Source organism: Rhea americana, unplaced genomic scaffold, assembly GCF_003343005.1.
Source record: "Rhea americana isolate MKP2758 unplaced genomic scaffold, rheAme1 scaffold_130, whole genome shotgun sequence".
In the NCBI taxonomy this organism is placed as follows: Eukaryota; Metazoa; Chordata; class Aves; order Rheiformes; family Rheidae; genus Rhea; species Rhea americana.
Window position 1 is genome coordinate 782,859 of NW_028185373.1, and position 12,745 is coordinate 795,603.

Genomic DNA, 12,745 nt, shown 5'->3' on the forward strand with positions numbered 1-12,745 from the left:
AAATCTGGCTTCATTAACGGCATTTTCGCAGCATTGTAATGCTAAATTTGACTAAATGTTGCCCAGYTTCAAAAACAAGGCAGTTCAGTATAATACAGGCTGAAAGAGTTGCTCCCATTCAATACAAAACAATTTGTAGRAACACTCCACTGGAGAAGATACAAAAGCAAGACTAACCTTCGCAAGGCACTATCCAGATAACTTACTGCCCTCTCACCTTTGCACTCTGGTGTTCTATTTCCTAAATTACACCRTAAAACCATTAGTCAACAAATGGCGAGGGGCTTTATTTTATTTCTTATATTTAAGCTGGAGCGATCACCTTCCAGCGAAGGCCGCTGCATCCTCCCTTGTGCCTCCCCACCACCACCACCACCCTGCCTGGGCGAGCCCGGGGGCGGCCCCTCACAGGCCCCGCTCAGCCCATTCCCCAGGCGGCAGCGCACTGAAGCCACAAAAAGCCACAGATCTGTAAGTTGTACGAATCTGAAGCGAATCGCTCTACCGTCCGCGGGGCTTCAACGCGCAAACCCGCACGGCGGTTGCGGCTAGGCCGCGGGCCCCGGGCGGTGCCGCCCCGCCGCGCCCGGGCGCGGGCACGGCCGCCATGCCGCGGGGCCTCCTGGGTACTGTAGTTTTGAGCGGCGCGGCGGGAGGATGCCTTCCCGCATCTTAAAATCTCCCTGCAGGAAAGTAAGTTTTTTCTCTCGCTCGCTGGAAGCGCGTGCTCCGCGGCCGCCGTGCGCGCCTCGCCCCCGGGCTCGTAGGCGCTGCTTGGCCTCCCGCGGCCAGGCGTCCCCACCGGAGGGGCGAGCAGCAGGCGGCGGCGGCGGGGCCATGTGCTCCGCGCTACCGGCGCGGGTAAAATGGCGGGGGCTGCCGCCGTGGGGGGCATGGCGGCCTCGCTTCGCTTCGCCTCGCCTCGCCGCGGCCGGCGGGCCCGGGCGACGGAGCGCGGCCCCGTCGTGTAAACGCTCTGGCGTCTTTATTTGAACTCGACTACTGCATCTCCGCTCGCTCACTGCCACAAGCGTGGTGTGGAGGGGGTTCCCCCACCCCCCCGACCGTTTCCCACCTCCCGCCAACGGTCCTCTGACTTTTGCTAGCCGCATGTCTCTTGTTCAGATTTACTCTTGGGGAGCTTAAAATGCAACGCTTTCAAAAAAAAAAAAAAAAAAAAAAAACTCTAGATTAAAGTATTTTTAAACGCACATAGCCCTTATTTATGCATTTTCCTCTGCTCAGTAGGGCTTTGAAGAAGTGGTGAAATATTTGCTTTAAAGTAAATATTAAACTTCAGACATTCATTTCTTGCTTTGGACTTTGGCCTGCTTTGATTCTTTCTTTGCTGTTTGCAAAGTTGGGAGCTTACCAATATTGACTCTCTATTTATATATATATATATTTTTAACTTACCCAGTGGAAACTTAATGAGCACAAATAATACTTTAAAGTATATATTTCATTTCAGTATGTGTGTATATAATTGAAATACTAACACATGATATTCTCCCCTCCCACTGTTCATTCTGGTTGTTGTCTAGTAGTCTTTATACAGKCTTTGATGGTGAAAGCCCCCCTCGAATACTTTCAGCTCTTCCTAAATAGAGATTGAATCGTCAGGATTCAGTACTTCTGGGGAGATAAAACTTGAGGCTCCTACTTATTTTTAGTAATGAAATTTGTGGCAACATTTTGCCTAAGAAACACACAGTTCAGCTATTTGAAGGATAAAGTTGGCACCTGGTGTAACCACTATGATAGAATTACCTACWTCTCCTAACAGTCCAGACCTCTGGTACTGCAGAAGTCCATTTTCTCAAATCCTGATTTTCTGGAAGGCAAGACTCCTGTCTTATAGGTTCTCGGTTGTATCAGGGTATCAGAGAGCTTTACTGTATTTTCAGTTCTAATTCTGGCATTTAGAGTGATGCTCCAGTGAAACCCAGATAATGAGGAAGTCTTACTGTTTTGTAAAGCTGTCTAAAGCATCTGATACACCACACGATGTTGGCAGGTGAGAGCCAGGAATTAATCCTAAATAAAAGATATGGGCAAAAGAAATTTCTTAAATCCAAAGCTATAATTAAAAAAAGAAAATAAGTGCTGCCTGATCCTGGAAGCATCTGAACTCCTTAAGCAGTTCTTTATGGGATTTAAATGAGAGGAAATTTAAATTTCTCCAAGGTTCCATTGTTTTCATTCTGCATGGGTCTCATATTACCCTARCTTAAAGCAGCAGCTCTGTGATTCTTCTTTGGCAATTGTACCAGTTTAGGCACTATGGCTACTTATTCCTGTACCTTGCATTGCACCACCATAGCTGCCTGCACAACTGTCGTGGTGAACCAACCCAGGTAACTGATCCATTTGGAAAAAAACGTTTGGAGAGAAACATGCCTCTTTACCCCTTCTCATCCCTCAGTCAGTTCTCTGATATGATTCGATGACTATGCACAGGGTGGGGCAAGAGGTGGGAACAAGCAGTTAGAGGAGAAGGTAAGTTGTAGAGCAGTGTTTGCCACTGACTGTGATAAAGTTTTTTGAACAGTCAAGGGAGATCTGAGGGTGGTGTTCACAGGACAGCTCTGCTGATTAACAGCCTGCTGCTATATAAAGGACCTCTTTCAACACTTTCCAACTGCCTTCATCTGCTGTTTCCTTTCTACTGGCTCTAGGGATTGCTTGCAWTTGCTTGATCCTTCAGTGAGTTGCTTGAGTTCGCTAAACTGACAGAAAATAATTTCATTTTTCTTATTTTACTGAGTTGATTTTCTGGTAGGTTGATAAACCGAATGAGTTAACTGAAGTCAAAGGAGGTCAATGTGGAGAGCATTGAGTTCTGCAACTGAGAGAGAGGAAGAACTGGACTATTCCCCCCCAATAGGAGAAAATAGGCTATGTCTGTTGAATACCCCAAGCTTCAAAAAGACAGCCTAGCCAAAGTCCTTATGCTGATAGAAGTGGTCCTGTCTTCTGCCTCCACTCCTAGTTGCATGTTTCCAGCCCTTTCATTGTGATATGGTGCAATCTTTGATGTTGTAAGGCAGGTCAGAGGACTTCTCTAACTTTAAAATTTTGTTTATTGCTGTAATTCATTTTATTATAATTATTGTAGTGTTTTCCAGTATTACTGGCTTCCTGATCCAGATGACTGCACGAATTTTGCCTGTGGGTGGGAGAGGGAATGAGAGGCAGGAGGTGGAGAAGAGTGTGGGACCAATGGGAAGCTGCACCTGCAAAGATTAGTTTAAACCAACTGTGAAACAACATTTGGTGAAATTGTAGCCTGCATGTTTCATCTTCTGTTTCTTGTCCAAGCTTGAACAAGGTTTCAGAAGTTGGCAAAGGCTCTCTGAGGAGGCCAACTCAGAGCTCACCTAACATGTACTGAAATGTTTGGGCATCTCGTAACATGCAATGGACTCTACTTTTAAGAAACAACCGCCAGAGAGATCAAACAGGCTGCTGATTAGAGTGTTAATTCAGAAAATGGAAGAGCTGGATTCAGTCTGAGAGAATTTTGAACTGCATCTCCTACCTGGCTGCTGATAAATTTGGCGACTGAGTAAAGGATGGGAAGGGGGTATGGCAGTAACACAGCTGTTGAAGCATTCAGCTGGGAGGAAGTCCTGAGTTTTAGCTTCTCCTGCAAGTCATTCTTAAAATATTTAATCCCATTACTGTTCTGTGAAAAAATGCATAAATAGTTCTGTCTTCTAGGATTAGAACCTAAGACAACATTACATGGAGTTTTGTGGGAACTGAGTTGCAGAGCCTTCTCCATTTTGTGTTCTTTCTCTGTCCCAAGAGTCTAAAAGTCTTTTTCTTCTCTTGCTTAACTTCAAGAGAAAATGTTCCTTCTCATTTAGCCTAAAACCAAGTGCTAAGAGATCTTTTCCAGGCATGGGGAGGTGAGGGTTTGAGCCTTCTTAGTGACATTCGGCTTGGATTCCCTGTGTTTGGGGTAAATGAAGTAACTGTTATGTCATTTTATAGCCTCAGCTCTAGGAAAGGTGGGAGTTAAGATGCTCAGACACGGGCCATATCTTCTGAGTAAAGAAAGCTGAATGCCTATGGCTAGTTAGGGACACCCAGTGTTGAGAAGTTAAGGTTTCACAACTTTTAATTAGGAGGTGGCTGAAGTTATATGTTACATGTGAACGCATCCAGCAGATTGTTGCTGCCTAAGTTCTTCCTGCCCTGCTGTGTCACCCCATCTCTTCCCAGGTAGTGGATCAAGGCCTTGGCTGACTGCACAGTAAGCCAATTCAGCTAGCAGAAAACTTAAATTTGGGGTCAGGTTGGTTTTCTGGCAGTTTAGCAAACTGACTATGCTTGAATGAGCACCAGAGCCGGTGCAAGGAAAGGACTGGGAAAGCGTGKCTGGGTTCAGGACATCCTCTTTCAGTGGCAACAGGTACATGAATGAGTCCAGCTGTCTTATGAAACACCATCCTCTGTCCTTATSGGCTGAAGCCTGGCATTGCGCTGCATGCCAACTTTAATTTGCCTCCCCCCCCACACCCCCAGGATTCTAAATACAAAGCCTTAAGCAAGAAAATTGAAAGTTTCTAAGCCTATATTCATTTTCACGTACATAACTATACTGTTTTTCTTTCCATGAAGGTGGTTAGAATCCTGAAACTGAATTAATTTAACTGTGAGTTATTTAGTTATCACTGATTCTGAAAAATGACCCTATTGATTTCAGAGACTAATTAYGCATGTGGCATTAAACGTACGCGTAAATTTTCACAGCAGAGTGTAAACCTCCTTGGGCAGCAGAGGTCTTTCTGAAGGGCTGAAGCGCTTTGGATGCTGCACAGTGCAACRTTGTAATTATACCTGTTACCGTTGTCCCTGCAGTTTTGTTGAAACTAAGATACTAATAAAAATATCTTTTAAGTTACTTTSTTTTGTGACAGTTTTTTTACACAGGTTTTCAAGATTTGGTTTATTTCTCTCACAAAAAACAAAACACGTTCCACCCATCTCTATCAGTCAAGGAGGATGCGGAAACTCATCAGCATTGGAACTTAACTTAAAAAAAGATCTGAAGCAGTGACCTGCCACCAATAATGCCCCTTGCTGCTTGTGCTAAATTGCGTAGATCTTATTTTAATKACACCTTTTTAGTGCTTTAGTTGGGGTGAAGTAAGAAGATAATRCTGGTGTATTATGAAGCTCCACCCAGCTGAGATAAATATTTAGGTAACTTGCACCACCTACTTATGACATGAAACTAAAACTTGGGAAGAAATTGCTTCAGAAGTTTATGTTTTCTTACACTTCTACAGTTATCTTTGTAATCTTTGTATTAATGCAATCTAGGTAGCTCAGTTTAATCTGCAAGTCTATGTGCAGAGGATCAGTTTTAGGAAGAGTCTGTGGCTCATGTCTCTTTCCTCTTAATAGATACTGAGAAGGGGCAGCAGCTGAATTAGTAACCTTCTCTCCCTTCTTCCTGTACTTGAAGTCTCACCATGCCTTCTGGAGGAGTCGAAATGGGGAAAACTCTCAGTTACTGTTTCTCCTTGCCTTCCTCACTTTATTTTCTCTGCTCTGCAGGCCCTGACCTAGTGGAGGAGTTGCCCAGCTTCTTAGTGAGCCCCACCCTTGCGGAGGATAAAGGTCTCTAGGCCGATGCTCATCCCTGCTGAATTACTACTGGCAACCTCAGGGACAGGCTTTGGAAATCAACTTGTCTTCACCTTATCCTCATGTCCCCTTCTCTCGGATATGCAGAGTGATGAGCTTTTTTCTACTTTCCTATTCCTATTTTATATAAGGACCTAGTAATAGACCCTTACCTGAAATGCTACCTGACTTTATTTTAAAATGTCTTTTAAACAAACACATCTCTCCTCTTTACGATAGCAGACAATGGTTATTTAAGGTAATTACGTGCTGTGTTTTGGAATCTTCTTGGCTTGTGCTTGTTACAAGAATTTCRTGTACGATTCCCCAAAAGCTTTGTGTGTGATAATTCTTGCAGAAGAAATCACCTACCTTATGAATGTCTTTTACTCTTTTGAGAACAAATTTTTTACTGCTGAACTAGGGACAAAATAAAAAGAAGTCTTGACCCTTCAGAATTTTCACTTTTAATATAAGAAATGGCTGGGCAGCAGAGAACCCACATAGCACCTTTCTATGTCAGTGTTGCAGGAGTGAGGAAAAAAAAAGGCTGCCAATACTAGTTTTGGCCTCCTAAACTGCATTTGCTGCCGGAAGAAGTTATTGTCAAGCTACATCCCTAAACAAAAGTTGCTAGGATACCATTTGTGGGAGGCACAAATAACATTGGGTTTTTGAAGCTAAAAAAAGGTATGAAACATACTTTTACTCAAATTTTATTATATAAAAAAATAATTTTTATTTGAACATATGATCCATGGCCTGTTCTCTCTACCTCTCCCAATTAAGTTTTATTTTATATTTATATATTTTTATATTTATATATTATTTATAGTATATTATATATATTTATTTATTTATATTTTTTCCCCACATACACACTTGACAAGAGTTCCCTTTTGGAAAAAGGGAAATGATGCTTTGACTGAGTTGCCAGCATGATGAGTTACTTTGGCTGGCAACAACGTCACTGGATCTTCAGGTCCGTCCTTCTACTACTTTTAAGCAGTAGGCTTAATAGAACATTAGTGTCATGCACTGTGTTCTTCTGTACTGCTGATATGCATGGGACTATGCATAGCTGCATGTTTAAATAAACAGAGCATGTTTACAATCTGATTAGTGAACACTTTTTAACAGTAAAAAATAACTGGGATGAGATAGAATTTGTTTTGCATCTTTAAAAATGACAGGGTGGGTGTTTTCTGCTCTGTGAGGTTTTTGCTTCTCATTCCTAGACTGTTAGTGTGCGAGTCTGTTCTCTCTTCCTAGCTGAAATGGCTGAAGTTTCCCGCTCATTGGTTAGCCGCGCAGTGTCGTCAACGGGGCAGTAATATTGGGACAGGGGTGCTTCATTTTAACTGGAGGCTGCTTTTCTCCTTTCTCTTTGCACATCTGAACTCTTGAGTATTGCATACAGCACGTAAGATAGAGTAAGTATATTCTCTGCTCTGTTTGAGTGTCTGCGTTCATTTCCAATGTAGCTGTAAGAAGAAGCTGTAAAGCATATATTTCAGCTATTATTGATAAACTCAGTCCTAACTTTTATTATTTAATGATGAATGTTTGCGGACTGGAATGGAAGCATGCTTGTTGGGTTTAACTTAAGTGTAGGAGGCACATGTTGCTACATGATGAATATCTATTAGTATTCTTTTATATATTTTTTTTGTCCTAGGTTGTTATCTGTATCTAACAGATCCCTTTACTGTAGTCCTCCCCTTCTTCCTTTTTTTTCTTGAATTTTTGTATCAAGGAGGTTTATCGTATCTTGACATACCAAATACGTATACCATAACTAATAATTTTTTATTCCAATATACATTTTGTTAATCACAGGGAATCTAGGCGGTTTATAATCAAAATGTTTGTGTAAATTTGCAATGTGTGTATTTTGTCAAACACAATTGAGTAGAAAGTTATTGACCGTCCCCACCTGAAATACATTATGTTTTAGCTGCAATGTATTTAATTCATAGTAAACAAATCAGGATCAGTTTTCTGTATTTTATCTTTGTATTCATGTTTATTTCATCTTTTTCTTTTATTAATGTTTTTTGACTTGATGTTTTGCTTGAAAGGATTGCTCTCTGAGCAAATCATTTCTTCAACAAGGGGTTAAAGATACGTTAGCAAATGTCACTGCAATACCTTCTAAAACATGTACTGGCTCTTGCTGTTTAAAGTTTATTGCAGAGGACTTGGATTTAGAAGTTAGGCTCACCATATGCATTGAATAGCACCCTCCAAGTAGAAGCTGTTTCCTACGCAGCCAAGGTCCTCAGGAAAGACAGGTTTCTCCAGGCTCCATCGAAGCAGCTCTCCATGGGAGGCAGCTCTTGTGTAAGGAGCCAGTGGTTAATGATGTGAATCAAGTTGTAGCAGCTGACATGGGGTTGAGGCACATGCCCAGCCTCATCAATCAGCTGAAAATCTGCTTTCTGTCATGCCCGTGGTGAGGTCGCTTTTCCCTTAGAAACCATTCCTTTTTTTTTTTTCTTTTTACCTTTTGTTTAAGATAATCCAAGGAGTTCTGCCTAGCAGCACTTTGGAAAGGGAGCAGATCCTCCTGYGGGCATTCAAATCGCAGGCAGGTTTATGGGAGCCTGCCTTGGAAGGCGCTGTGCACACTGGTCAGCGCGGGTCAACGACCAGCCGCTTGACGGAAGAAACGCGGGGAGTGACCACGGGTTAAATGTTAGGTTTGCTAGGGTTACAACACAGAGACCGGTTGTTCCATTTGACTGAGGTTCTTATCTGGACTGTGTTCCTCCCCCTCATGGACGTGAGACGCTTGGTACAGCAGCGACCCGAGACCTCTTCACTGGGCATGCGAAAGTCCTGAAAGTAGAAAAATCATTCTGCTTTCTGCACAAAGCTGTTTTGGTTTATTCCCTTTCCTTAAAATGCTTTAAAGCAGTTTTTATAGGTTTTGAACATTATTTTGTGTATGCTATGATTCAAAGCTTTTATTTTTTTTYGTGAAAGTCACACGCGCTCCACTTGGGCTTAGGACCACTTTCTGCTTCACTGAATAGCTTCATCAGCTTATTCACTTCTTCTGTGAATAAAACTCTCACCAGTTTAGTGCCATCATGTGTGTGTGTAATTTATATATAGCTGGATGAACATGAGTATTTCAGCTTATTCTTTGAATAGCTTAGGAAGCTAGATATTTACTAATTTCTGAATTTTGATGGTGGTTTGTTTTTATTTTCAGCTTACATGAACTATTCTATTCCCTGGCTAGTTGGTGTGGTGTCATTTTTGGGATGATAAGTCTGAGATGGTATACATCAGTAAATATATGTAGAATACATACAGAAATAAACAAGTAAGTCTTAAAAAGCAAAGATTAACTTTCCAAACTAGACAAAGAAAAAGCTGTAATATTCACATCAGTAGAACATGCATAAGATATGTGCACACACGCAGAATGGCATTGACAGGGTGAAACTGAGAGTGTTTGTTTTATTTTTGTGACCAGTTTGTGTTCATACTGCTAAAAAACATTAAATTTGCCTTCTAAGATGCTGAACAGCTTCAATCTTGTTCAGTCCCAAGGGACATTAGTTTTAGGTTTCGGCTTCTTTGTTTCATTAAGAGTGGCTTGCTACCAAAAAACTAACTTAGGTGTGGGGTCGTTTTTTTCCCCCCTTTTCACCAGCTCCAGAAACACCTCTTAGTGCAGCAGCGTAAGTGCTAACAACAGTGCAAGAGAAGGGGTAAAAMTGCACAGCTGAGAAAAGGAGGCAGGCCGGCCCCCTGAGAGACCACCAGGACCATCCAGTGGCAGGCAGTGCTTACATCAGGTCGTAAGGAAATTGCTGCCTTCATTCATGGCCATTAAATCTACCTCCTACAGAAGCCAAAGAGAGTGCTAATGTTTTTTGAAAACTCAGTGGAGTGAGAAGAGTGAATGTGGTTCAGTACCTTGCCAGGCAGAGCTCTTTCTGTTTATGACCCATGGTCTTCCCTGTTGTTGGTCTCATGCTTATTCTTTCCTAAGAAGAATAGAGCTGGAAATTCATTTCTCTATTTCCCTGCTCTTAAGCTTTGCTTTTCATGAAGGAAAAGGAAACATTATGAAGTGTCTGAAGTATTTAGTACGTTTATATGAAGTATCTTATGAAGTCTATGAAGTATTTAGTGATTTTTCAGGTATTGCTTCTAAGAAGTCCTGAGTCGCACTATTTAGCTCCCTAATGCTGTAATGCAGAGCAATTGGTTCTTCATTAGAACCTCTTTGCAGCCTTAGGTTCTCAAGGAGCTTATAGAGGTTACAAGTTACACTCGGGTCACTCGTGAGGCTTTTTTTTTTTTTTTTTCCCTACGTCACTAATGTATCCAGCTTTCAAAATGTAGCTGTAGAACATGTCACTATGTCATCTCACTATGACCTGAGAAGCTCCAGCCTCTTTTGACAGTGCTACCTCTGTGAAAGTAGCTAATTTTTTTTTTTTTTTTTTTTTTTTCCCTACGTCACAGACTTCTGTAGTGATTTGGAATAGTTGCCAATCTGATAAAAGGAAAACCAGGATTACCCTGTGGTTACATTTGTGTTCTGAAGAGGTTCAGCGTTTGACATTTATATCACACCTGACTAAGCCAGTGCTATCCATTTTCACATACAACATTTTTTTTTAACCAACAGAACTCTTATAGGAAAATCATGGCCTGAAACAAAGTAACGTTCATGCCTGTTGGAAATGCCGTCTGTGAAGTTCTTGGTATCTTAATCTCACTCCTCTAATTCTGACTGTTTTGCTTCTGTTCTGGGTTTACACAGGCTAATGGCTGATCGAGTGCTTGTGATTGGCAGTGGAGGGAGAGAGCATGCTCTGGCCTGGAAATTGGCCCAGTCCCCACACATAAAACAAGTGTTTGTCGCTCCAGGAAATGCAGGAACAGCTGACAATGGAAAAATTTCAAATTCAGGTAAAATATATATATATATTATTTTAAAATATTATAGTTAAACTTGTAAATTATTCCATTAATTAATTTTAAATCTTTGCTGTTAATGTGAAGGGATTTTTTTTATCTTTAAAGTCTTGGACATGTAAAATAGATCTTATAGTGGGAAGAGGTTAAGAAGAAAAAATGTCTGAGCAAAGCCTTGCGCAACCTCCGCTGATTTTATGAGCTCAGTTGCAGTGGCTAATTCTTTGGATTTGGGGGTGGAGGACGCAGTCAAAACTCCATCTGTCTATGTTGCAGATTCCTCTGGGGAGTAGCTTGGGCCAGCTGTAGTGATTCCTACCTCCCAGTAAGCTAACCAGGAAGGGGTGATGGTTCAGCTTGGTACGCACTGCGGTTCAGCTACTGTTTGGTGAACAGCTGAAAAGTGCCTGCAGTAAATGCAGGCACCTYTTGGAGAGTGGCAGAGCAGACTGCTTTGAATAGGAACCACTACTGAATTATTTTCACACATGCGTTGAAGCCCTGTGATTCCTCAAACCTGTGATGAGTATTTTTTCACCTAAAATATTCCGGTTTAGGAAAATGTTCATTTTTTGGTGTATTTATGATGTTTAGACATTAGGATTGTTTTTAATAATAATCTTAATGCTAACCTCCTGTTCTGAGTTTCTAACTTCATATATTAAGCTCTGAGTGGTGTAGTTGAAAGTATTTGTATTCACCGAGTTTGAAAARTCAAGCTTAAAGTATTTCAAATTGAGCATCTGAAATTAGATGCTGTGTTTAAAAATACTTGTCTAAGGTGCTTGCCTGGAGGCACACAACGAATGAATATGAAACACAAGATAATTACTCAGAAATTCCTGTCTCATGTCCTTTATATACCAGTTCCTGGAAGGATACTTTAAACAGCTGACTTAAGTTTCAGCTTAAAACATGTGTTTATGTGCAGAGCTAAAATTAATACAGCATGCATGTGAACATGAATTGTATGTGTCTGTTTCTGCATTTATATTTGTATGTGAGTAAAATCTCTTTTTATTACCATCTCATGCAGGAACATGAGTCCTATCAGACTTTTGTACAGCAGATATATTATCATATTTAATTCCATTTGAATGCTTAATTACTAGCAGTTTAAATATATTTAATTCCAGTTGAATGCTTAATTACTAGCAGTTTAAATATCTTTGTTCAGACGTTCTTTAAATATTCACAGCACCATAAGGAGTTGTTTGTTCTGTTTGATCTCTGAGGACACAGCAGGAGGAAGAGMATCTCAGGAAAGTCAGATGTTTCCCTGTTATCCAAAGGGTCAAACCCTTTGTCCTTGTGTTAAATTGGGTCAATGCCAGTTTATACAGCCTGCAGAATGTTAATTTCAGTATTTTCTTGCAAGCAGTGCCTTTTAAAAACTCCTGAGCTTTTTCTCTCGCCTTGTTATGCCGTAAAAAATACTGCATCCTCAGAGTGCAAAATATTTGAGCATGYGCATAATAATGCTTGAGCTAGGTCCATGAAATCTATAACATGTGCTGAAATCCTTTTTTCTGGGCTATGGCCTCACAGGCGCTGTAGGAGAGAAATCCACAGCCAACTGGGATCTAGATTTTGTGAAGAGGTTAATTTATATACATACATATATATATATATATATATATATATATATATGCTCAGATGTTTTAGTGCTAGCACTGAGGTCTAGATTTTTGCTCATGGAAGAAAATGGAAAGATAGTTTTAAAGAGCTCTATTACACCACGTAAAGCTTGTGAACCAACACCTGTGAAATTGCTACCATTTTTTTTGGTTTTCAGTGTAATCAAAACTTGGCTCTGAAAGTTGATCTTCTTCTATGGTTCATGAGATTTCCTTTAACAAGTGTTGAAACTCTGATTCTCAAGTGATTTCCAAAACATATAAAGGCYAACTTAAAATTATAAATAATTTTTTATTATATAAACCTTGCCTGTATCTCTGTCAAAAAAAAAGTTTCATAGTTAATCAGCCATGGATTCTGTTAGTAAAGACAGATTTGGGKTGAGTGGCTAAATATAGTTTTATATTTAATTTATACTTAATTAATAGGGCTGATTTTTTGTCACAAGTGTGTAGAATGGTTTGCTGAATCCTGCCTGTGGACATATACATGTCTGTGAATGGACGTTAGCGTTCTGACATCT

General features: G+C 40.8%; 1 protein-coding gene across 6 annotated transcripts in view; it reads left to right on the forward strand.

The window, feature by feature from the left end:
• Positions 1 to 406: 406 nt before the first annotated feature.
• GART (phosphoribosylglycinamide formyltransferase, phosphoribosylglycinamide synthetase, phosphoribosylaminoimidazole synthetase) overlaps positions 407 to 12,745 on the forward strand; it is a 41,222-nt gene continuing 28,883 nt past the window's right edge. The window contains exons 1-3 of one of the 6 annotated variants that reach the window (XM_085297762.1): positions 441 to 693; positions 5,572 to 5,634; positions 10,430 to 10,578. In XM_085297762.1, coding sequence (XP_085153888.1) covers positions 10,434 to 10,578 — 145 coding nt within the window. In that variant the 5' untranslated portion in view covers positions 441 to 693; positions 5,572 to 5,634; positions 10,430 to 10,433. The other 5 variants (XM_085297765.1, XM_085297761.1, XM_085297760.1 and 2 more) reach the window with 5 other exon arrangements.